General features: G+C 39.8%; 1 protein-coding gene across 1 annotated transcript in view; it reads right to left on the bottom strand.

Moving 5' to 3' along the window:
* The window catches only part of tnksa (tankyrase, TRF1-interacting ankyrin-related ADP-ribose polymerase a), a 106349-nt gene that overhangs the window by 21132 nt on the left and 57937 nt on the right, over positions 1-27280 (bottom strand). The window contains exons 7-16 of the mRNA XM_046066230.1: positions 23892-23986; positions 22718-22784; positions 22212-22398; positions 19170-19291; positions 18985-19076; positions 18091-18169; positions 16984-17155; positions 16342-16421; positions 12788-12933; positions 12427-12592 (exon numbers count right to left, since the gene is read on the bottom strand). Of these exons, the coding sequence (XP_045922186.1) occupies positions 12427-12592; positions 12788-12933; positions 16342-16421; positions 16984-17155; positions 18091-18169; positions 18985-19076; positions 19170-19291; positions 22212-22398; positions 22718-22784; positions 23892-23986 (1206 nt within the window). The remainder of the gene's footprint in view (positions 1-12426; positions 12593-12787; positions 12934-16341; positions 16422-16983; positions 17156-18090; positions 18170-18984; positions 19077-19169; positions 19292-22211; positions 22399-22717; positions 22785-23891; positions 23987-27280) is intronic.

Here is a 27280-nt window from a genome sequence, read left to right as displayed (position 1 = left end):
CATTTAAAATTTTTCCTATACACGCTCACTAGCCCACCACCACGACCACTGACCCTCGGTTGACTAAAACAATCATATTGAGGCGGACACAGTTCAGCTAGCTGGCTATAGTCATTCATTTGCAACCAGGATTCAGTTAAAAACATAAAATCTAGATTTGCAGACAAGATAAAATCATTTAAGATAAAAGTCTTACTTGAAAGTGATCTCACATTGAAGAGAGCCATTTTAAATGAGTTTGTTCTGGGTGATGGAGTTGGTGCAGTTGTCCTAATCCTTAAGAGATTACTAATATTTCTGTGTGGGATGTGCACATTTCGGTTTACTGGTCTATGCGTGATGATGACAGGAATAGAAGTCTTTGGAACAACGCTGGGAGCAGACGGCTTTACATGCCAGCAGGTGGAGACAGTTATTTGTGGCAGTGAGGCAGAGATCTGTTCGGTGAGCGGTGGTGTGTCCAGGTGTGCTGCATGAATGATTAGTCATTCAATCAAATACCCATGTTATTTAAAATATAAAAAGTAAGCAGTCTTAGCATATTTGCAACAATGAAATGCACTTTCTTTTGGTTTATTTCTGTGCAGCCTAATGTTGATACATGAAGTGTGTGTGTCATGGAGGTTGGATTAAGTGCAATGTTTTTAAGTTTCAACAAACACAATTTGTTTTAAATGCATCAAATGAAACAGACAAGTTCCTCCATTTTCTGTCATAGCTTAAATTATCCTAGACAGTAGCTCTACATGTGATTCATTTAATATCCATAAAAGTATGTTGCCTCAGGTTATTGGTGAAGTGTAGCAAACCATCAATATTAAATACTTACCCGAGGTATCAACAGTAAGTTATCTGCATTGAAACATACCACTTAACAGAACTTGTTCTTAAATTGAAAACATTGTTCAACAAAGCAAAAGTGGCAAAAAGCAGCAGAAAATGTGTACAACAAAGGTGTGACAGTTAAATAAGGTAGCTGGAGTACCTAAAAACATACCAGTCCAGTTCATGATGGCTGAAATCTTTGAGTTTTAAACATTCATTTCATGTCAAAAATCTGGGTAGGTGTCATAGCTGACTGGCCACTGCAAGTAACAGCAACAGGTCTTCTTTGAAAAACCTGAAGTTGTGTGAAGCTGACAGTAACCCTCTTTCCTGTGAACAAGTCTGATCCAGTGGAAATTACAAGGAAAGAGAAGAGATGCTGGGTGTCTGACTCTCTAAGGTACGCACTTACGTACTTGACAATTTGTTTCTCCTGGGAGTTCTGGGAACTGGGTAAGTTATTGATTTCATGATCTTTCGTGATGTTGGTTGTAGCTCTTCGTAGGTAGCTGCAATCCCCTTCAGCTGTGATCTTACAGGTGCTGCTCCACTGTTCAATCTCAAGTACTAGTGAAAGATTTACAGGAAAGTACTTCTTATTTTGCCCTTTCTTGTTTACCAAAATCATGACATAGAGATGGCACTTTAAAAGCATTTCCCATAGTGCACTGCTCATATGGTCATTCCAAAATGACGTGACAAATGAAACGACTCAAGCAGACCCACAGTTGAGAGTCGTGAACTAATCAATTCTGTTTCCTGTGCTGACGGAGCCCATGCAGCTGCCGTGTGACAAGTGAACGTAAGAGTCCAAGAACCTTGAAAGAAAAAATTAAGAAAATGAACGAATCACTCACTGAGACAACCCGTTCCTCCCGAGTCATATACATGATTAGGTCATGACTCAAATATATTTCAAGTGTTCATTGCTTTTAATTTTGATGATTATAACAACTAATCAAAACCCCAAAAGAGTTCAATCAAAAGCTCTCCTAAAAAGGTGGGTTTTAAGGCCACGTTTAAAAGCATCCACAGTCTGTGGTGTCCTCAGGTGGTCAGGGAGAGCATTCCACAGACTGGGAGCAGCTGAGCAGAAAGCCCGATCTCCCATTATACGGAGCTTGGTCCTGGGAGGTTTCAGGAGGTACGCTGAGGCAGATCGGAGGGCACGTGCTGAGGTCTGTGGGGTGAGGAGTTCCCTTGAGGTAGGGTTGGGCTTCACCATGAATGCACTGGTGGGTAAGGAGGCAGACCTCGTACTCAATTCTGAGTGAGACAGGAAGCCAGTGGAGTGAGTTGAGGATGGGGGTGATGTGGTCATGTTTGCGCACCGTCAATGGTGATAAGAGCATTAATACACAAATGGCAGCAATCAACTACTTTGTATACTTTTATGCAAAATAAATTACAGTACATTTCAGGGACATCATCTAGTGGTGTGAATGTTACGACAAAACCATGGTTCTAGACATATAATGTTAAAACTACATATAACAGTTGTTTGGCAGCACCGATGGACTGATTAAAACCTAAAATTATACCCAATACGTAACTTTTACTAAAGTCACCTGTAATATTTATCTTACCTTTACGATTGCATATCGTTTGCATACTTAGGCCAGCAAGGTGATAAAGGAATGTTTGAAGACGGCACAACTGGTGTGCATGCACACTTTTTATCTCATAATTTCGACTTACTATCTCATAGTTTTGACTTACTATCTCATTATCTCGACTTACTATCGCAGAATTATATATTATCATAAAGTTTTGAAATAATATGATTTTTATGATATCTTAAAATGTTTATTCTTTTTTAATCCAGGTTAAGTTTTCATTTTATTTTTTATTTTTACTGGCAGAAATGGGCTTCCATAGGTTAGGGTGTCTGTCTTCAATCTGATAGGAAATTGTGGTTTGGTTTTGTTATTTTTTTTTTAGGAAAAAAAGGTTCTGCATGCCTATTGCCTGACAAGAACATTTATATTTGAGAAACCCCAGTTTACATTAAATGCACACATCTATTAAATTCTCACTTTCTACAATGTATTTGCGTGGCAACTTAATATAGTATGGCTAAGGCAAACAAGAAGTGAATGTAAACTTCAAAGGGACATGAATTGTCCAATATGGACGTCATTCCTAGGAATCAAGTCTGGGTTCAATCAGTAACATAACAACGTGACAACCTTTATTTTACCCTAATAATATTTTGTATTATTATCTTGTAAAGTAATAATATTTATTGTTGTTTATTGTAACAATGCCCACATTCAGAGGATGAGTGTCAGGTTGCTCATTGGACAAATGTCAAGTCTATCACAGGAATGGCATGTAGACAGACACCTATGATTAATCCAGAGATCCAATTTTATTTCAAAATACAGTCTATCCCATAATGTCTATCTCCACACACAAAACCAGTTTTAGATTGTTCTAAGTAGACAGTCATAGTCACTGAAGCTGCAGTAGGTTTATGGAATGATGGCAGGAGGAAGAAGATGCGTTTATCTGTAATTGCGGATTATAAGATGAGACACCAGTTGCAATGACATTGGTCTACATTATAAGAAGTAGAGACTGTAGGCATACAGTGTCTGACATCATTATCCCCACTGTTATTTTATTGACATGATTTTATTGGTAATTATGTTTCCCTTTTTTGATTAAATTCTGAAATCTCAGTTTCCCAGAAGTGTAATTGTCTGTCACAGTTTATCTTTTTAGTTAGCTTCCGGATGAAATGGCAAAACAGATAAGTGCTACAGAAGCAATTTGTGTGCCCAGTCATTAAAGGACAGTAACAGCTTGTGTTTGCAGCCAGTGAAAACTTCTGCTTTTGCATTTCTGCACAATGATGGAGAAGTATGTGTTGTGCTTGTATTGGTGGTTTCCTGTGTGCTGCATGTATATAAGCAGTCTTCATTTGCATGCATGTGAGTGACCTCAGAAATAAAGACATGCACTATTCGAGCCCAGTCATAAAGGTTCCATGGTTGCAATTATTGTTTCCCTAGTTAAAACTGTCTATTTACAATTTACTCTTTTGTAATGGACCAGGGGTCTTATTTATCAACAGTGCGTGTGCACAAAAGACTGCATACACTACTTTCTAAGCAAACTTTGGGATTTATAAAAAACAAACGTAACGGGAGAATATACGGTCCTCCATGCAAACTCTGACCCATGCAAATGCACATAAACATAAGAAATTAGAAACTGCGACTGAGATGGCAGAAGGATGAAACGGTTTGAATACTGTTGTGTAAAATGGATCGAAATATTACCTTCTGAGTATGATAGGTCTATACAACTTTAATAAAAAAATTTAATTTTATGAGTTAATTTGCAAAACATATAAAAGTCGTTCTTAAACGAATAAACAGACACCTGTTTGATTGATATTCAAATTACATTTAAACTGATGCCATTTTCGATGCCTCAGTCGAGCAAATACAAGTGCATAGTTTCATATATTATCTTATGTGATGTATTGCTTGTAAAAAAAACACAGTATGGAAATATATAACAATATTTATTATGTAGATCTTTCAGTGTATAGCTTATGTCACATAAATCAAGTTATATTTCTTTTAACTCATCAGCAGCTTCATTAATTGAGTGGACTGTTTGTGTAAATAAATGTTTAAACACCACTGGAATGGTTTTTGGTTTCCTCTCTTTTCAAATGTGGGAATACAAGTTTTGTACCTGAGTCATCCCGTCTTGCATATGTGTGTCCCCCTCTAGCAGGAGCTACATCTCTGTCCACCTCTTGTCATCACTGCAGCTGCTGCCTGCCTGTGGATGCCGCCTCTCCGATGTTCTCTGCTGACAGATGCTTGAACAGCTACTTGATTCCTCCAGTTACTTAGAGATCTCTCTAAGACTGCAGCGAAACTCCCTCTTCCAAAAAGCGGCTGCGGTTGTGACCCTGCAGCCATCCTCTTGCCTCTCTGTTCCAGCTGTGGTTGTGATCCTCCAGCCGCCCTCTCGGCTCTCTGTTGGCCTTGCGGGATGCTCTGCACTGGGGCTGTGGTCTGTGGCGTGTGAGTGCCCTCTTGTGGTGTCTGTCGGTTGCTCTGATGGATCTGCTCTCTCACTTGTGTCTGTGACTTCCTCTGGTCTTGTGCCTTTTTGCTGTAAAATTCCACACAGGCTACATGCAGAGTTGTTACAGTACAGAGTGAAATTGAGTTTGGGATTTACTTTCGTTGGTTGTATATCTCGCTGAAATTTATTTTGTACTTCCTGACTCCATGCCAAATCTCAAAGTGGTCTACATGCTTAAATGGCTATTCAAGAATGTTACAATGATTGGAGAACCAGCCTGTCCAGAATTATTATATTGACTAAGGCAATAGCAACAGATGAATCAACCTGCCAGTTTTTCCATTTCTCCTTGTTTGCTTTGGCAGTGTAGTGCTCCAGAAAGCGTTGGAGTGCTGACTCTTGAAAGAAGCACAGCTTAAACTCTCACCTGTTAGACAGACTAATAAAGGAATAAATGTCATTTGTGCACAGCCAGTTGGATTTAAACAACAGTTCTTGGCCTACATGATCACGAGAAGAAGGCTCTCCTTCTGTTGTGTACTTCAGCCTGGCCCGATTTTGAACAAAGCGGGAACCAAAACATGCCATGTCTTCGGCTGGTTCCATTTTATTCCAGGTCGTAATCAGGTATTTTGTTCTTACTGTGTTCTGTAAAAGGTTTGATGTTTTAGACTCTGCGCAGTATCAATAAACCAACGTAATGTAACGTACCAATGTAATTTATTCACTTTATTTGCTTAGTGTATTAAAGGCAGTGTTGGGCAGTTGCGTTGCTACAAGTAGCGCCGTTACTAGTTTAACTACATTTCTCAGTAGCTTGGTGGTAGCTTTGCTATTTTATGAATCAAATAGCTTTTCAGTAACGAAGCTCTTTTATTGACCGAGTAGTGCGGTAGCTTCCACACACGCTACATTTTCCCAAGCATTTCTGAAGGATCAGTAAGTGACGCCACCGCCACACACGGACCTGTATGTGCAGCTGGCAGAAGCGCTTCCGTGTGCTGATGTCTGCGACTTTGCTGCAGGGAGTAAAGATGCACGATTGAGTTTCTTTCTATTGTGATAGTTATTGTAACACCTCTTGTGAGAAGGATCAGGGTCCAGCCTGGACACCTCATCCTCTAGTGAGGCGGAAACTTGATATGTAGTGGCAGAAACTTGTTTCCATGAGATGAGACATCTCTCTCTCGCCCATTGCCATGAATGTTTAGGTTGCAATGTTGCCAGAGCACAACATTGCAACCTAGTTTGAAACAAACTTTCCGCTGATGGAAAGAAAATCGACTTGTGTCATTCGGCTGTTTTCAGAGACCACGTGATGATGCCTGCTGATGCCCGCTGATGACGTCTTTTCTACATTTAAATGGCCCCTGAACTGCCTGAATGTGCCAGCTTGTTGCTATCGCGAAGGAAATATCATCTGCTGTTTCAACAAAATGTGAATGCAGACTGAAATTCAACCATGTTGTTGTGTCGGGAGAGGCAGCGTACATAAAAATGTATTAAGCTATGAGCACAGGGAAAGTCCACTAGCCGCTAGGCTAATTCCAGCAGTTTGAAAATGCCACAGGCTTTAGCTAACGATGGTGTTTAGCAAAAAGCAAACCTATGAGCCGAATGTTTGTTAAAGGCTGGTGTGAGCTATGTTTGATGCATGTTAGTGGATTGTACTGAATTTACATTTAACCATATACTTTTTTTGCCCTGGCCTTTCTGTGTGGAGTTTGCATGTTCTCCCCGTGTCCCACCATCCAAAGACATGCAGGCTAGGTTAATTGGTGTCTCCAAAATTGTCCTTAGATGTGAGTGTGAGTGGTTGTTTGTCTATGTGCGGCCCTGCGATGGACTGGCGACCTGTCCAGGGTGTACCCCGCCTTTCGCCCGATGTCAGCTGGAATTGGCTCCAGCCCCCCGCAACCCTGTACGCAGGATAAGCGGTTGACGATGGATGGATGGATGGATGGATGGATGGGTAACACATCACAATTGAGGTAAGACACCATAGTTACTTAATACACTGCTTCTTGAGTTGTCAGTCATCGCTGAGGGCCAACCAACTCATCCTTTAATGTTTTTGGTTTGGGTGGGTAAGTCAGAAAACACTTGGAATTGTGGAATGAAACTGTAATATCTATGTAGAACTGTATCATATTTAGTCAGGTTAACTACATCATTTCAGTTACAGGCTATGGTAACAAGGTTTTGTAATTGATGTAAATAACTATGGAACAGCCATCAGGAGCAACTTGGGGTTCAGTGTCCTGCCCAAAGACACTTGTACTACAGACTCAGACCTCCTGAGTCACAGCACAAACCACTGATAAGTTTGGTAACACTTACTATGAAGGTCATCGCTATAATGACATGCATTTATTTATAACATGATATAATGCTTCCATAAGACCTTACTCACTTAAAACATGCATTAGGCGCTATAGCAAAGTTCACAAGTCATGACGTTTTTATTTAATGTTTTATAAATAATAGTAATAACAGTTTATACCACTGTGAGCCAAGAAACTCCGACCATGTTGCATAGTACATTATAACCATTGACTCGGCCTTGTCATAATTACATTTTAGTCACAATTTAGAATTAGTGATATAAAATGGATTGTGTTTGTGTGTAAAATGTTAACATGTCATTGTTTGCTTTAACCTTCTATGGACTGGCGACCTGTCCAGGGTGTACCCCGCCTTTTGCCCGATGTAAGCTGGGATTGGCTCTAGCCCCCCGCGACCCTGTACGCAGGATAAGCGATTGACGATGGATGGATGTTTGCTTTAAGTAAAGTGTTAAAATGTCCATCCCTGTATAATTTATTACAGGTGGACATAATACCACATTAACTAATTATAAGAACTTATAGCCTAACACATAATTATTTGCTTTAAGTAAAGTGACACACATTTTGCGCAGGAAAAATACTATTCTTTATGTTTCTTCACTTTATGAACAATCTGTATTTTAATAATTTTGTAATTTTGAACACTGCAGTTTAGCAAAAAAACACAACTTAATTACATCAAGAAAACTCATTCTCAGGTTGGTGAAAGGGTGGCAACCTTTTTTTGTTACGCCCCATCCTTTGGTGGCAACATGGGGCGAACAACACCCCTGTAAAACTGACCCAAACTTAACAAGGATAAACACCTTTAAAACAACCAAATCAAGGGAATTTATTAACATAACAAGACGATAAATTAAGAACACCAAAAACACAAGAACATAACACAAAAATGCCCCAGCTGAGAGGCAGCAAGACCAGCAGTCCCAAATCAAGAAGCCTCTACTTCTGACTCTTGCACAGGAGCTTTTAAAGCCCGCCTTCCAAGGCCAGGTGGACCTTGTTCAGTAATTAGCTGGAGCACTCCCAGCGCAGAACTGGAGGACAGAAGAGAACATGGACACAGCAAAGGGAAACACATACAGGTGAAACTCGAAAAATTTGCATATCGTGCATTTATTTCAACTTAAAAGGTTAAACTAAGTTACTATATTATATAGACTCATTACATGCAAAGTGAGATATTTCAAGCCTTTATTTGATATAATTTCAATGATTATTGCGTACAGCTTATGAAAACCCCAAATTCAAAATCTCACAAAATTTGAATATTACATGAAATCAATAAAAAAAAAAAAAGGATTTTAAATACAGAAATGTCAGCCATCTGAAAAGTATAATCATGCATATGTACTCAGTACTTGGTTTGGGCCCCTTCTGCATGATTTACTGCCTCAATGCGGCGTGGCATGGATGCTATCAGCCTGTGGCACTGCTGAGGTGTTATGGAAGACCAGGATGCTTCAATAGCGGCCTTCAGCTCTTCTGCATTGTTCGGTCTCATGTCTTTCATCTTTCTCTTGGCATGGGGTTCAGGTCAGGTGAGTTTGCTGGCCAATCAAGCACAGTAATCCCATGGTCATTGAACCAGGTTTTGGTACTTTTGGCAGTGTGGGCAGGTGCCAAGTCCTGCTGGAAAATGAAGTCAGCATCTCCATAAAGCTCGTCTGCTGAAGGAAGCATAAAGTGCTCTAAAATGTCCTGGTAGATGGCTTGGCAATGCCCCATAGATTCTCTATGGGGTTCAGGTCAGGCGCGTTTGCTGGCCAATTAAGAACAGGGATACCATGGTCCTTAAACCAGGTACTGGTAGCTTTGGCACTGTGTGCAGGTGCCAAGTCCTGTTGGAAAATGAAATCTGCATCTCCATAACGTTGGTCAGCAGCAGGAAGCATGAAGTGCTCTAAAACTTCCTGGTAGATGGCTGCGTTGACCTTGGACCTCAGAAAACACAGTGAACCAACACGAGCAGATGACATGGCTCCCCAAACCATCACTGACTGTGGAAACTTTACACTGGACTACAAGCTAACTTGGATTCTGTGCCTCTCCTCTCTTCCTCCAGATTCTGGGACCTTGATTTCCAAAGGAAATGCAAAATTTACTTTCATTAGAGAACATAACTTTGGACCACTCAGCAGCAGTCCAGTCCTTTTTGTCTTTTGCCCAGGCAAGACGCTTCTGACGCTGTGTCTTGTTCAAGAGTGGCTTGACACAAGGAATGCGACAGCTGAAACTCATGACTTGCCTATGTCTGTGCGTGGTGGTTCTTGAAGCACTGACTCCAGCTGCAGTCCACTCTTTGTGAATCTCCCCCACATTTTTGAATGGGTTTTGTTTCACAATCCTCTCCAGGCTGCGGTTATCCCTATTGCTTGTACACTTTTTTCTACCACATCTTATCCTTCCCTTCACCTCTCTATTAATGTGCTTTGACACAGATCTCTGTGAACAGCCAGCCTCTTTAGCAATGACCTTTTGTGTCTTGCCCTCCTTGTGAAAGGTGTCAATGGTCGTTTTGTCGTGGTGTTTTGAGTTAATTAGCTGATTAGAGTGTGGCACCAGGTGTCTTCAAAATTGAACCTTTTCACAATATTCAAATTTTCTGACTGATTTTGGGGTTTTCATTAGTTGTCAGTTATAATCATCAAAATTAAAAGGAATGAACACCTGAAATATATCAGTCTGTGTGGAATGAATGTATACATTATACAAGTTTCACTTTTTGAATGGTATTACTGAAATAAATCAACTTTTTGATGATATTTTAATTACATGACCAGCACCTGTACTGTATAAAAAAAAAAGTTAAATAATAGATTTTACCTCAGCATTTTCACACTCTTATTATTAGCTAGGTAGCGTCGATAAAATAGGCCTCAAAGCACTCAAAGGGGGTTGTGCCCATACTATTGTCAGTAACACTAGCAACAGAAGAAAAACACCATGCTGGCTGTAATGTGTGTCCACTGAGTTAGTACCAAATTTGATAAATCCAAGTTTCTTCATTACAAATTAAACAACATTACAGTTGACAACTTCTTTTTTCATCTCCATGTGATGCCAGTGCCCTGTTGTTAAGCTGGTCTCTTTGCTTTCCACATGCCACCAACAACAGGCCAAAATCCAAAGATATTTAACTAACAATAGTAAGGGTTCCATCCAAATGTAGCACAAACCTTTTCTGAATTTCCACAAAACTGACAAAAGAAATGAATTAATGTGTGTTTCCATCCACTACAGTTGAATGAATATAAGGAGATAAACAGTTTGTGGCACTAATTCAGGTGTCATCTGTCAATGGTGGCAGTGGTTTAATGGCACCAGTCAGGTGCCATTAAACCACTGCAGCAGAAGAGAGCACAACGAGATGATGTAATTAAAAGAATGCCAGTCAAACCTCAAGCAGTGGGATAGGATGTGGGAAACATGGTGGAAATACGGCATTTATGTTTGTTTCATGTATTCATTTGAGGAACACTACAGTCTCCTCATCGCTCCACACAGATCTGATGTTTTGGTCTGTTGCAGTTTAGTCATAATTTATTCACCAACTCTGTTACCATTGCACTTTGTTGCATCTTGTTTTTATCAATACATCGACTTTTCCACCTCAGCCAAGCGTAAGAACAGCAAATAAAAAATGTGCACAATAACCGGTGGATGGAAACATATGGACATAACATAGAAAAGCAGGGAATTCTCACACATGAGAAGCTGGAGCCAGCAGACATTTGTGATTTGTGAGGAATCACCCCGACACAAGCCTGTGCATGTCTGTTCTCCAGTGCTCTGTACGGACGCACAGAATAAAAAAGAGCTTTTTCCCCAAGAGCTGTCACCTTCCTTCACACTGCCCACTCCCCTCAACCACAGCTGTCACCCCAGCAACTCAACTGCACCATACACCACATACATTCACACTCGCTGCATCATCACACTTTGTTGCTTCCAGCACTGCTCAAAGGCAGTTAGCCTCAAAGTGATTAGTGCTTTTGTCTAGTTTATCAGCCTGACCATGTCAATCTCACAATAAATTCTCTAGTTGCCCTACTTCTTTATTTCATATGCTGCTCTGTACTCACATAAATGGTTATGCAATACAGTTTATTGCAGTATTTAACCAACTACGAGCATTAAGTGTTGGCTCTCACGCTGTCCTTGTACAATTCTAATTTCAACTTTTATTACTCTGGTTTTGTAAGTATTTAAAATCCTATTGTTTTATTTTCTTCATTGCATCTGATGCAGACTGCTCTGAGCATAATCTCCCTATGCAACAACAGTAGAGGAATTCTGAATTCCAAGAGTCGAAGCGGCACATTTTGCCGGCAGTTGATGTGTGTTTGGTTTGCCGTGTGCGTTCATGTGCGTGAATTCAACAGTGTTGATCTAATAATAATTTATGCAGCCCCGTATGGTAACAACACAGTGGGTGATGTAGCCTAGTCTGGAGGTTGTTGTGAAGGTTGTTAGGAAAAAAAATACATATTCAGCTGTGAAACTGCAACATTTCACAGGACACATTTAGGCTCCACCAGATGTGACAAACAGGTATTTTGCAACAGATATTCTGGTCAGAGTTTATCCCAACTGGGCTGAAAACAGCCAGAGAGCATGACAAGTCATACCAACTCCAAAAAAAGGAAACTAATGACAGTTGTTTCAGATCCATACTGTTTTTGTAACACACAGTATTTACAGGGCATACAAGGTGCCAGATGTGATTTATCAGTAAGATTTTATGTCACCACCTTTTGTATTAAATGGCAGAACAGATTACGGAGTTTCACTGAGACTGTGAAAATGTGTGTTTACAGAGCCTTAAAGCTACACCAAGAAAACTGCAGCGGAATTTAAATGTTTGAATCGTGCAGATCGTGTGACGTTTTATACCAGGTGAACCAAAGAGACAACAAAGGGCAAACATGTGACACTAGTGAGCCCAGCTCACTCGGGACACTTGCCCAGAGAGTCACAGGAGTCTCCCCAACAATCCAAAACCCAATAATATTAAAAGATTTTCAACATCTGAAATACATTTTTGCCAAATAAAGTGTGAGTGGAGGTCATACTCCTCTACATTGAGAACCAAGCGTTTTATCAAAAGTTTCTTTCTACTAAGGTTGCGCATGCTTAAACATTTATGCACATTATTTGTGGTGCTGAAAGTGTTAGGAGAGGAAAATGCAGGACAGACCTTGAGAAGCAGTTTGCAGATCTCGTATTTGCCCTTGGCAGCGGCTTCATGGAGCGGCGTGAACTTCCACAAGTCGGCCACGTTGACCGAGGCTCCGTGTCTGACCAGCAGCTCGGCCACCTCATAGTGACCGTATGAACAGGCGTTATGGAGGGGAACCAGACCACTGTAACGGGACAACAACAGTTACACACACACACACACACACACACACAGTGAATTTGTTTTTTGTTTTTTAGAAATTCTTATATTACTTTCCATGACTTTTACGTTATCAAGTTAACCAAAATGGATCAAAATCTGTCTGTAAATGTGTACTTTTATTTTTGCCAAAAATTAAACAACAACTGAAGTGCCACACCCTTTGTCCTTGGCGTGCACGTCGGCCCCGTGGTGCAGCAGGTACTCCACCACTGACACTCTGTTGTAGCCAGCAGCAAAGTGAAGGGGCGTGGAGTGTCGTCCCTCTAGATCTCTACAATTCACATTCTGGGCCGTACACAACGACTGGAAAAAGAAAGAGATAATGAGGGAAGATTAAAATTAATATCTGCTTTCAAATTAAAGAGCTGATCTACCAAAGAGCCATGAAGAAATAAATCTCCAATCTATGGCTACATAACCAGTCATTATAAATTCAGATTTATTTAGCTTTTGAGAGACAAAGTTCTTCTGGAGAAAGATAAGATCTCAAGATTAGATTGTTTCAAGAGGTTTTTCAAGTACAACGAGAAGGCAGTTTTTTTAATGTTCAAGTGCATTAACACCGTTTTCTTAACGAAGATGGATAATCAGCCGAAATAAATAATCAAGATATCAAGAATGAGAGAAGAAAAAAGCGACTTGTAGGACACTGGACATCAATTTTCTTTAATAACTGGGGGAAATTAAATATAATTTACATACAAATATGAACTGCTTTGAATTGACAAGATTTAGCCTTTCTTTCTAAGCAAAATAATTTTCTTACTTTCTAACTTTCTCTGCTCATATATTGTCATGTTAATTACATGAGATTTTAATTAGAAACAATTTATGTTGTGGGTAATTCCCTGACATTTCTTCTAGCACCACCATGAGGTTCACATTTGTACATCCAACAATAATGACTTTAGTGCTAATTAGCAAATTAGCATGCTTACACATTAAAATAAGATGGTGAACATGGTAAACATTACACCTGCTAAATATCAGCATGTTAGCATTGTCATTGTGAGCATGCTGACATTAACTTTTAGCTTAAAGTACCTCTATGCCCACATACAGAAGCCATGGTAGCAACAATGGCTATAGATTCTTGTTAAACCTAGGCCAGATCTGCAGTAGCCTGAAGCTGACAAAATATAAATACATTTTCCCTAAAATAAGCTAGAAAATTAAGACAAAACATCTTAAGTAGAAACATCTTGTGAAGAGTTGATCATACTGGTCTATCACCCGGACTAAAAAGTTTACATCATCCTTTTTATTCCCTAAAAAAGCCAGCCAATGATCCGAAACCACCATCAAACAAGACACACAGTACTTCTGAGAGATAACAAGAAAGAGAAACAAACATAGAGAAGAGAAGAAAGAGAAAAACTGTTCCACTATCATGATTTATGATGAAAAATATGTCAGTGGAATGAAATACATGAAAACGGTGGTTTTAGAGAGCAACAACAACAATATTGAAGTTATTAACTGAAGTTGGGGGGACAAAATCCACTTCTGCCGAACTGTGGCAGATGCCTGCTGCTCACAGAAAATAACAGCGCTACTTTCCTGTTATTTCAGACTCAATTACACCTTATAGCTCAGAACTAAAATGAGACACGGTGGGAAATGTATTTTAAAGTTTACTTCCGCCACTCTCTGGGATCGTATTTTACGGGCGGCGAATCCTGCTGGCAAACTGATTCCTCAATCTTAAGCAATTATCTCTCACTCCAATTGCCACTGAGGCAGCGTTGCTGTCGTTCATGCATGCAGTTTCCTGTGAAAAACATATTTTTGAAAACGAAAATATTTTTATTTCCTAAAAATCATCAGCTCCCATGTTCCCATGACATTTTATAGACTATAAAATAATAATTGACAGATGACTTGAGAAAATAATTGGCAGATTAATTGAAAATGAGAAGAAACCTTAGTTACAGTGACAGCAATGAACCCAAACAATAAAGTTGCAGGTCAAAAAGTTTAAGAGAGCTGATAATTCTCTGTGGGTTCATCACTATAAGTGAACCCTTTCACATAATGTGATTACATAAACATCAATTTTAGCCTCTACACATCATACAAAGTACAAAGATAAGATCTGAAAATACAGTAAATATAGTTGTAGCCTCTGTATTGTGGAGCAAGAAATAACAGAGTACATCATTCATAACAGCATTTACTACTTCAAATGAAGTAGAAAATGATTGGCCTTTCTTTGACATGTCGTCTAGGGTGATCTCTCTAGCAGTTCAGTCTGAACCTCCTCAAAATTTGAACAGACAGGAATGAAATGACAAGAATCAGCCCAGGAACGGTGCAAAGTTTTATTTTTCTAAAAACGTCAATCAGTTACCGCAGTCCGTGTGTGTGTGCGTCAGGTAAAAAGGGACTGACAGAAAGCCAGACCAGGACTCATCATCTGTTCTGCTACAATCCCCTGCCAACCTGCCAAAGCATCATACTTCAGACGCTGACAGACCCTCTTCATCTGGATATCCACAACACTGTCTGTCTCTGCGAGTAAAGACACAGATCTTCACTCCAGATACTTCTGTCAAATACTTTAGCAAATCTTACCAGGTCCTGACATTTAGTGGGTGGCTTCATCCGAGGCATATTGCAGTGCATCATGAGCAGCTACATTTTTTAACACGAGTGGGCCCAGTGCAAATCAAACTACAAACAGTGGCAGAACAATGAGCTCCAGACTGCTGCTTATTGTAGTGAGTGCTATGGTGGGAAATCTTATGAGACGGGAAATTTGGCCTTTAACAACAAAGGTTTGCAGTTTAACTGGAATCAATGTGGACAACAATACAAAGACATGAACAGAAAGCATTGGATTCGCCGTGAACAATATCCACCTGACATTTAACAAAAATCACTTTGACCAGGACTCGATAAGAGCAATAAGAACAGTCAGAAAGGTCAGAACATTTTGTTCCATTTTGTTTTAAAAATCAAGAGTCTGTGCCGCCGCCAAGCAAACGTATTTCTTAAACGATGCATTGCAATCAATGAAATAATCTGTAGAAGTTTCGAGTACTAAAATCATCGTATCGTGAATCGCATCATCTTATGAGCCAAGTGTATCATCACGCCCCTATTTATCACTTTCTGCTATGTATCTACTTCACTTTGTCATTACTAATTCAAAATTTACAGATTTAAGGACAATATACAAATATATTCATGTTTTTCTCCTCAAGTACTGAGCTCAGCAGGTGTCTGTATAACCTGAGGAAAATAGGCAGATGGTCAAGTTTCATACACATTTCTTCTGGATATGATCCCACATTATTTCCAAACCATAATGAGGCAATTAAAAAAGACTTCTGCTCCCTCAGAGCAAATTATTTCCCAGGAATGGTCTCATTACACATAGCAAGGCTACTGAGGTCATGTTCTATCTATTTCCATTTTTTAAATGAAGGCAATATTGACTGTTTAGAGGGGAATTAATTGTCTCTTTAACCATTTAATACCAGCACCACATTTGGGACAGACTGGTCTGAAGGTAGAGAGATACCATATAAAGTATTTAACGTTTCATTTGAATACTCTGCCATGCAATGCATCTAGATTATCTTTACCAAAGTGACCACAAAAGAAGAGTGTAGTCTATTAATATATATTACTTGTTCATATTCATGCCGCTAAAAATTCTCAAGTAGGGGACAATGTCAACTGCCAGACAAAGTCCAACCAAATTACCTTGACAGTGTCCAGGTCTCCGGCTTTAGCAGCTTCCAGAAGTCTGTAGTCCACGTCTGAGTTTCTTACCGGGACGTTCTCTACAGAGCATAAAAGTGAACATTGGAGAAACAAGATCAAAGAAGCCCAAATTTGCAAAAGCTGCGACCATGTACGACGCGTTGCATGCATTCACACACACAGAATAATAAGTTATGAAAGAGGGGGGTAAAATATAAGGAGGCAGGGGTTAATTCACAGCGATGTACTACTTGAACTCTGTTCAATGATGCCGCCCGCAAGTATCTACCATAAACGGTTCATGAGTTATGAAAGGAGCGAAACAAACTGGTGTGTGTGTGTTTCTACAAAGTTTGGCCATGTTAAGTGAATCCTTTTAGAAACTCCAAAACTCCATGGGGCACCTCTAGTCTGGAAAATACTGCAGGACTGTAATGTGGACTTGCCTCTACCACTGAACAGGTGAGTTGGCTCACTCGTCAAACCTGTTTACCTATGTGCACCTTCAGTCTGAAAGTATCAATATTGACCTTTCAAAAACAATTCCATTTAATCCCACTGCTGCTAGCTAGTGGATAGCAACCACAACACGGCACCCACACATCTGCACACCCAGCCACTCACACACACAGGGTGGCATACCGTTGAGTATTTGCTGAACAGCTTCATTTCCCATTTGAGCAGCAGTGAAGCCTTGCAGCGACACCAGCGAGGCGTCTGCCCCGTATCCTAGCAACAGCCTGCAGGTCTGAAGGTGGCCTGCCATCGCCGCGCGGTGCAACGCCGTCTGGCCCAGCGTGTCTAGGGCGTTCACCTGCAAACACAAACACCCTTGTATTATGATTACTGAAAGGACCTTCAGTTACTATGTTTTTTCTCCAAACTGCTTCACTTCTTTACAAATGAACTTAAATCTGTTATTTACTGTTAAAAACTGGCGAAGAGTTATTTTGTCTGCTTCAGATGAGAATTTCCTACACATTTCCTAAACATCTCATAAAGCACTTCTGATCATTGTTTTATAATATTGCCTGGCCTAAACAGGCAGAAAAGGGTATGGCAAAATCAGCTGATATAATTGGTATAATGCTAGAAATGGTTGTGCTTAGGTATTCTGTATTCTTACCCACATTAGATGCATGTTATGTGCATAATATGTACAGTTACATGCGTCTGTATCAATAGCGATAGATCAGTAAGAGCCAAAGGAAACATTTTTCCAGTACTGAAAAGGAGATGAGTCACCACTTTTACTGAAGACCCAGGGTCATGCTGCTGTATTGCATTCTGATCTACTAAATTCAGTGTGCTACTCCCTATATGACATCATATCAAAATGGCAGCTCTGAAAGGACTGACAAACAATAAGCCCGCTGTTTAATGATGATGTGTCAGATTTCTGAAACATTTACTGCAATTATACAGTATGCAATCATCTAATTCATAATTATATCTGACATATATATTACATCTGTTTTCACATTAAAAGATTCCTTTTCTGTTGAGGGATGTACTGTATATACATCCCAAACAACAAAACAAAAACATATGTGATATTAATTTATATGCATTGCATGGATGAGCAGAAGGATGCTCAAACAAAGACATTTATATCTGATTATGAAAAGCGTTTGCGTACATTTAAAAAGGATTAAGGTGGAAGTAAAGAGATAGCTGGATGAAGATGAAAATAAACATATGACAGAATGATAAATGACCAACTGAATATTGAGAATACTGTGGTTTTACCTTGGCACCATGTTTCTGTAGCACCTCCATAATGTCATTATGAGCACGTTCTGCTGCCACATGGAGAGGAGTCATGAAACTACAGAGAGGGAGAGAAAAGAAGGACATAAAGGTGAGTGTTCAAAATAGTTTTTTTTTTATTTAATTAAGACAAATGGATTGGGTGGCTTTTGCGGCCGCTAAACTTGCAGAAATTACACAAAAATAATTCTCAAAGCATCTGGAAAGGCCGAAATGCACCCCTAATTTCGCTGCCAAGCAAACAGCGTCTTGGTGCTCCGGTGCTATTTGCACATACTTAAATGAGGCACTAAGCAAAAACTTGGTCCCTTTCTATGCAAATGAGCATCATTGCAAAAAAAGTCCAACTCACAAACACCATAGCCTGACGCAGTTAAAGTTAAATTATTAGTGTCTTCAGAGAGTTGGTGGTAACTGAAGCGCATTTATAACCCAGACTTTCCAGTGATCATGCATTGGTGATTATAACCAACAAGCAATCAATAGCGCATCACAGTACAATTAGAATAGTTAAAATTAGAAATATAATAAGTTTTCTTACAAGTCAAACATTTTTAGATATAAGTGGAAAGCAGTTGCACATTTCTTAACTATGTCATGTGATATGCTACTTGTGTACTACTTGTGATGTGCTGTAATATTATTAGCAAAATATCTTTAGTGCTGCCCAATTCATGATGCTCTCAGCAGCTGCAATCCATTCATTGTGAATTCGCCTCAGTTCAAAACACCACCTCCTGGCAGCTTCAGTCCAAAAACACTGATGATAGCCTTCAAGCACCTGTATAGGTTCAATCATTTTGACGACAGTTTGTATACAAATATAATAATGATCTCCCTTTGTGTTCACGAGCAGATGAAAACAGTACTCACTCTTTATTCTTCTCATTTACGTTGGCGCCTTTCCTCAACAGCAGCTCCGTCACCTGTTTCCTCTTAGGGTGTGGTGATGCTACTGCACAGTGCTAACACACGCAGACAGAAACATCATCTTAGCATCACTGCACCTGACTGGGTATCTGTGTGTACAGTAAAGCGCACGCATGTATTTATCTTACCAGTGCAGTCTCGTGTGTGTGAGGGTGTTTGAAGTTGATGATCTCCAGTGCCAGGGTCTTCTTAGCCTTGGCCATGTCAGCTTCCCGAGCAGCCTGAAGCAGCGAGTGGCCCTTAAACTCATCTGAACGTGCGCACGCGCACACACGCACACACACACACACACACACACACAAAATGGCAACATGTTAGGAACAGAGAAGCCTCTGTTTCAGTTTGAAGAAATAAAAACATTTTCTTGACAGGTGTCCTACAAACCCAGAATTTTATCTAAACCCAAAGACAAGCATTTGGTGCTTCAACTGAATGAAAAACTTAAACTGACTAAAACTGAAGTTAAAAAGGTTCTCACCTGACCATTACAATACAGTCTTTCAATACTTTAGATTACTTCAAAGTTTTTACCAGCGAGCTAATAACTTATGATGCAACAGTCTGTGTGCTGGAGTTGGAGCGGAAACAAGCGATTATCCCCCCTGAGGACTGAAAATTACAAACAATTTTGCTTCAGAGGCATTTCAGGCTGCATGAAAGGAGTCCATTCATGTCCGTGTACCGACTAAGCAACAGCATTCATGCATTCAGAATCAGACGTTTAAAACAAATGGAGTCACATCTTCGAGGGAACGTGGCTGAGAGAGAGGGATGAGTCCGAAGACAACAAAAAGAGCTGATGAATGGGAATGAAAAGCAGCCTCTGGAGTTTATTCTTTAAGAGAAACCTGAAGTCATTTTTCAATCTTGTTAGTCTAGTTCAGTGCCCCCTAACCTTTTGGGTTTGTGACCCCTTAAAATTAACAAATGCCTATGTTTGAGCCTTCATCACAGCCAACTGCCTTAGTGTGGACATGCACTGTTAGCAGTTCCATCCACCGTCATACTTCCTTCTCCGACAGTTTCATCTGAAGGACATAGAGGCCTGAAGAGGAGAAAGTATCCAGCATTTCTTAAAAAGTCATAAATTATGAAGTAATTTTGTGTGTGTAAGTTCTACATTACTGCAGGTATTTGTAATTACAAAAGGTGTAAGATTGATTTCCTCCTGACAGTATGAAAGCCAACCTTTTAGTGCCTTGAAACCTGCTTAAGATAGGAAATCCATTACGGTGAACATTTCATCTGATTAATAAGTTGTCGGCATCAGAGCCGTTGAACTGCAACCAATCAAATTTACAAGACGTCCATCGTCCATCAACTCTATGATGTCATGCACAATCCATATGGACCTTTTTAAGGAATAATCCGTTAATGTGCCAGACTGTTTCTCGGACGGCTTTTTTTATGTACTGATTTTCTATTGTCGACAAAAAGCAAAGGATCCCACATCTGTACTCAAGACTCAATAGGAGGGTTAATGTCAGGGTATCACAAGGTTCAATAAAACACATCCTAAGTATTTTTCACAGCCTGGGTGAATAACAGTTTCTTCCAGGCACAGAATAGCATCGGAACTCCTGCGATCTATTATACCTTCACCAAACACAGACACTGTCACATAAACACACAACCTACGGGCTACTGTCCAATTAGGCAGAAGCCTCCCTTCACCAGCTAGAGGCCCCATCTCCAAGCCAGAAGTGTACAGCACATGCCAAAATATGATAAAACATCACATTTGGAGGAATAGTCCGATATTAAAAAGAGAAATCTTCAGCTTTTGGTTTGTGTTCCTGTGACGAGTCTTGTTATTGCAGCAAATGTCCCACTGAGACGCGTTTTCAAAGACACACTCCCATCAATAAAAAACAGCTAACAGGTGCAAATGTCCTGCAGTTGTACACAAACGTATGATTCATGCAGCATTTGATTTTTGTTTTGATCTGCCTCATTACAAAAGCTACAGCAACAAGTGCAGCGTCGAGAGAGCCGACTCGCTAATTAACTTTCAAAGAGTTGCAGATAGCTTTCTGGCAGGGACAAAGACTTAGCTTGTCTGCTTTGACTCTGCAGTAGCTGCAGGCGTAAAGGAAATGCTGCTGCACTGAAGAAATTAATTTAATTTGAGTACTCTTTTTGTTTAATTAACATATCATACATCTCCAAAATGCTCAATTAAGAAAAGCACACGCACAGGGATGTACAGTTTGTATGGATGCATACATACAAGGCCCATGTTTCAAACACACAAAAAAATGTTTTTTTTAAAGAAACAGTGGAGAAGAGTTAAATATATTGTGAAAGGTCAACTTAAAATCAAAACTGAGCATGATGAATACTTGTTTAAAGACATTTAGAGTGAAAAGTTTATGAAAGATGCCTTAATCCTCGCATCCTGGAGTGAAGGTGCAGGTCTTAACTATTTAACTGTTGTCTAGTATATTTGCCTGATAAACAAGCTATACACATGTGGGATTTCTTTTCGCTTCAGTGGAAATATTTCATGTTTCAAAGAGAAAAGGTTTCAAGTATGAGGACTCTGAGTTAGTATCCCAGGAGGATTAGTCTCAAAGTGTTTTCTATCTTCACAAAGTATTATTATCAGGGTTGTTATACTCAAGCCAGCACAGTATATTTTGCATTAAATACTTTTCTGTGTACAAAGCCCAATAACATGCTAAGCAGGGCTTCAGCTCAAAGTTCTATTTTGCAGGTTATAGATTTTGGAAGCTAAGGACCAAAACTCTTGATCCGGTTTCTAAAAATGATGAACTTGTCTGTACTCTTCTTCTGTGGGTTATCCAGCTAAGTACACATGAAAAAAAAAAGAAGAAAGAAGTTGAGTATGAGCACCAGTTGAGACTTGATTTTGGTTCTGCTCAGCTTTCCAAACATGAGGAACTGTTATCAGATGTTAGCATCTGCCTCTCTTCAAACCCATAGTTCATTGTTTTCTGCTCTAGAAAACAAAAGTTCTCTTATCAAAGACAAATTCACATTTCCAACTGTCTAAATGCTCAAATAAATTCAAATCAACAGCCGCAAACACGACGAACATAAATACATCCTTTCGAAAACGACCTAATCATTAATTCAGCACCATGGCACATGTAGACGTGCTGTACACGCTGCAGCTGCAGTTTATGCAAATGAAGCCCCACACTCACACGTAAGTCTCTCCTTCAGCTCAGGAGTGGGCGCCATGTCCACAGAGCTCTTGCTGTGGCAGTTGAGCAGGGTCGGATCAGCCCCATGGCTCAGCAGCAGAGAGCAGACCTCCACTCTGTTTTTAGACGCTGCTTCATGGAGGGGGGTGAACTGCCACAGATCCATAGCGTTCACACACGCTCCATGCTGGAAGAAACAAAAGAAATAGGAACGGTGGGTGAATAACAATAACAGGGAGGAAACAGAACAACGTTTGCATTGTTGAGAACATTTTTTTTATCTACTTTGGATTAAAGGGAATTAAGCAGTCAGTTCTTATAAACACAGTTCGAGACTGATGTATAGTTGGTAAATACCTCTCTTGTTTTTAATCAAATAACAAAAACAACAAAACAGCAGATTCTCTTGGGTTTTAATTTCCATTTTTATCACTAGCGAAAATTTTATATAAATTAAGAGTCAGCGCCACAGCTGAAGTAAATACTGAGTTAGCATGTGTGTTTACCTTTAGCAGCAGCTCAGTAACTTCATAGTGTCCATAGGAGCAGGCATTATGCAGAGGCACCAGACCACTGTAGGTCAAAACACAAAACAGCATTCTAATAAACAACTAATAAACATTTTAACTATTCAAAACCAGAACGTAACACTAATGTCAATTCAGCCAATAGTTGTTTAGATATTTCTTAGTGAACCAAAGTGAACAGTGGCAGACCAACATTGACATCCTGAGAGCCACGCTGCTGGTAATACCTTCACCAAATAAATTCTGTAAGATGAAATTCTGAAGGTGTATTTGTGCCTGTTTAAATCTCATGAGCTTCATTTTACTTAAAAATTACATCAATTGGGGGCAAAAACTGAAATCAGTCTTCAATTCTTAAGTGTTAAACTACACTCAACAACTCCTGAAACTAAAATAAAATAAACCTCCAAATCAGCTGAAAATCAATGTATATGGGAATTCTGTGTTGAGGAGAATTAGTGAAGAGTGGATGGAGTATAGTGATCAAAAAGTTAGATTGTACTGTTAGCATAGATTATTTTAGTGTAAATTCTAGTTAGCTGTATGTTTATAGTAGGTTACTTCACGATTTTAGACAGTTGTTAGGGTGCTAGTGTTTTAGACAGTTCAACACACAGAAACTCCTGCAAAGGGCCATGCTTCTAGTGACTGTCAAAGGTCCAGCTGTGTTCCCAGTGCAGACACAGAGAGCCTAATAGCAGCTGCTCATGGCTGTTTAGCTCTGACTACCAGCTCCATATGGCTGCCCCTGCTACGCTGATCAGTGGTCCGTCTGTCACATTGTCATGTCTCCGTACCTCCTGTGTCATCCGCTACGTAGCCACAATGCCTATGTTTACCTCAAATTGACTCAGAAATAAATTCTGATGCATGATGCAGGATAATGTTTTTAAAATTAGAAGAGAGCCAATGAAAACCCTGCAAGTCATGTGTTCGTCCAATCAGATGATTTTTGATGATGTCTCAGTGATGAAAAGGAACGTTGATCATATATCAACCAGCTTACTTGCTACCACTACTACTACTGAGAAATTATAGATTTAGTACTTCCAAAGGTCACACACTTCTGGACACATTAAAAATAAATTCCCTCTCCCACTTCCAGTCTTCTTTTAAACTATTTTTCCTTTTACTTTGATTTGCTTGTACATACCCCTTGTCCTTGGCGTGAACATCTGCTCCATGTTGTAGTAACAGCTGAACTATCCTCACCCTGTTGTATCCTGCTGCCAGGTGGAGTGGAGTGGACTGGAGAGACAGGAAGAGACACAGAAAGAGACAAAGAGGGACAATAAGAGCAAGTAGGGGAGGAAATATAAAGTAAACGTTAGCCCACACATTCTACAGCACGACAGCCCTATGGTCATGATTTCATAACATCATCAGTCCTGTATACAAAGGGTGCAAAAAGGAAATAAACATTCTGGTTCTCAATGAGCAGCCACATTTCTTAGGGAACAGATTTCTTCTTTTCAGAGCTAAAGTAGCTTTTCCACCACTGAATCAGACTAAAGTGATAAGGCCTGAATATATTTCCTCCATTAAACTGATGAAAAGCTGCAGTTCTGAATGCTTTAAGATGGGACCGAGATGAGATGGCTTCAGCTGTCAGTGCAGTTCCCTCTATATGCTCTCGGCAAAGGCCATTCTCCCTCAAAGCTGGAGTAACACTAAGGCTGGTGGAGAAATGTTACAGCCACGAGAATGTCCTCATTATTCAGACAAATTGAACTTGTTAAAGGAAAAAAAAAGTAATGGAAAACCTGTCTCTAAGTCATTTTATACCACTGGATATACTAGAGATAATGCTACAACATGCAGCAGGCAGAGTTTGGAGATAAACTGAGCTAACTAGAAAATGAGCTGCATTTTTGGGCAAGTGCGTCAGCAAAATGCCTTGCGGTATAAGAGTCCCTTTCACGCACAAAATTTGCCCTGCAAACTGTCCAGAACCTTTCTATCTGGTTCACGTCAAGAGTCTGTTCATATAAAAAAAAAAGCTGACTAACCAATTATATGAATTCATAACCTGCAAAAAATCCTACATCTAGAGTTTTCTACCTACTAACACCGTGTCAAGTATCTCTTCGTTAGCTAACAGTTCTGCTAAAAACTGTTAAAAGCAATGTCTTTGGATTATCCAGAGTAATTGGGGCTGTAAAATGCATTCCAGTACAACCTCAGTGGAAACACTGGAAATTAGAAAAAAAACAACATTGCCACATTTATATGCTTGACTCCGATGGAAAGTCTGTGTATCGATAAAAACAAAGGGCAATGGAAACAGACGTCATCTCATTGTGCCCTTTTCTTCTGCATTGATTTAATGGCACTGGAGACTTGGTGATTTTGATGAACCCTAGTCCCTAAGTCCTAATATTTGCATAACGGTAGTGAACAGAAACACACATTCATTTTGCTGATTTTCCATAAACTTTTGAAATTTGCACTTTATTTGGATAATTACTTTTTTTTTTAGTGATAGCCGACAGTAGAGAGACTACAAGAAACAAGGGGAGTGAGAGATGGGGAATGACATGACAACAAAGGTCCCAGGTACGACAGCAACCAGGAACGTTGCAGTTTATCTTTATAGCTAGATACACCTGTGGTAAATGACAAAAATTTATTTTTTTCTCCCAAGTGAGGACGCACCGATCCATGTTGTTTTCTAATTTTAAACTCAGGGTATCTGCTAATACCAAGCACCGATCTGTTATCAGTTCTCTCTTTTCCCCAAATTTTAAATCTGTATACCTTACTGCATGAAACTTATTGTAATAATTTATATATAAGGTAAGATGAAGCTGGAGATTGCTGTGGCATTAAAACTGAGTCAGCAGCTTGATAGTGGAAACATAAAATGTTATAATGACATTGACAAAGAAAATGTATTTAATGTGGATTAGTCACTTTGTGGCTAATACTTGATCCGTTTCATAATTTCAGTGTCTGCACAGATACAAACCCGGAGAGGATATGTGCATTTAGGTTAGGTTCATGTGTGAAAAGGGCTTCAACCTTCCTCTTAAATAATAATAACCTATGCATATGGCCACTATATTTACATTCCATCTTATTTCAGTGAGGTAATGACTAGATCCCACATAGTGATGGCATGGAAAAGCAGTAGACGTTGCCTGATTGACAATTTTTTTCCCTAGTAAGGAGGAGTGCTCCTGCAACCCTAAAAGCTACAACGGACATGTTTCCCCAGATGTGACGGCGTCCACGGCTTTTTAGACTATACTCCACATCCTTGTTGATGTGTACATCATCATAAGCATGTGAGCTGAACTGGCTACAACGATTGTCCAGCCGACTGTCAATGAGGTACCAACGCTCAACTCTTCTCAGTGCCATCGCCCCCTGGGATCTGGTGTAAGTGTATATCATGCGTACAATCATTGCAATGTGAGTGATTCTGATAGCCACATTGTGCTTTGAAAGACGAACACTGAAAAGTCATGACCAAGGGGCGGCAGCAGGCTGACGATGTTGGTGGGGGAGCAAAGTGTTGGTGGCATGACGGCTGCAAAGTGTCACACTTCACCCAGATCTTACGACACAACATCAGCATGATCTCCATCCAACACACCAACTAAAAGTCCAAAACAGTGCGTCAATCTGAGCTGAGCAAGCCAGCTGTAAGCAAACAACTTACCAGCATTTTTTGGGATGTCAACTGCTATCAATGTCGCCAAAAACATAAATTGAAATATCAACAAAACAAAAAACAAAAACAGCACAGAAATCACACAATTATGGTAGCATTCAGAGATGCTACAGTAGAGTTAACAGGCTACAACCAGAGGTTTGACCCCAGCCACTGGCTGTATTTTAAGGAACATTGGTAATGGCGTTCTTGACATTTTTCTGTTATAAAGCCCATAACAAGGTCACTCACCGGCCGTGAACAGAGAAACATTTCTCTTTAAAAAGTCAGACTACAACATTATTTCATAAGCCATGATGCAAAACCTTGGCAACATCAAAAATATAAAAAGTGTTTACAAAGCACTGGTTTTCAAAGTGTAGCTTATCTAATTTTCCTCTCTCTTTTTGTAACAAACCAAACGCAGAACATGCTCATGCTCTCATTGCTTGCTGTCTATTTTGTAAATAATTTTAATAATAAGCTTTAAAAGGCTGCATAGACATGATACAGGAACTCTTATCCAAGGAGGAACGTGTTTAACTTTGGTCAGAAAAATGGCATTAGAGGTTGCAAACTAAGGGTTTTTTTTGTCAGACAAAAGTGGAACGCAAGCTCCGGGTGCCATTTCTCTTTGAGCCCATCTCCTGCTCAGTGCTGACCAGACGTCAGAGAAGGTCTTGAAAAATAGATCATCAATGGTGATCTCTGCTGCTCATGCGGGAGCTGGTCTGAGAGGCGGCAGCAGCAGTGAGGCAGAGCTGGGTGGACAGATTGTACATTCGTATTTACAGGATGTGACAGCAGCATTTGGAAGGAGCAAGACATGGTACACAGCTAGTCATCATCCTCATTTTAAATGCAGAGTCGTTCTGTTGAGTGTGTGT

This window comes from Micropterus dolomieu, linkage group LG13 (assembly GCF_021292245.1).
Source record: "Micropterus dolomieu isolate WLL.071019.BEF.003 ecotype Adirondacks linkage group LG13, ASM2129224v1, whole genome shotgun sequence".
NCBI classification, from domain to species: Eukaryota; Metazoa; Chordata; class Actinopteri; order Centrarchiformes; family Centrarchidae; genus Micropterus; species Micropterus dolomieu.
The sequence above is the reverse complement of the archived record's forward strand: the minus strand, read 5'-3'. Positions and strand labels throughout refer to the sequence as shown.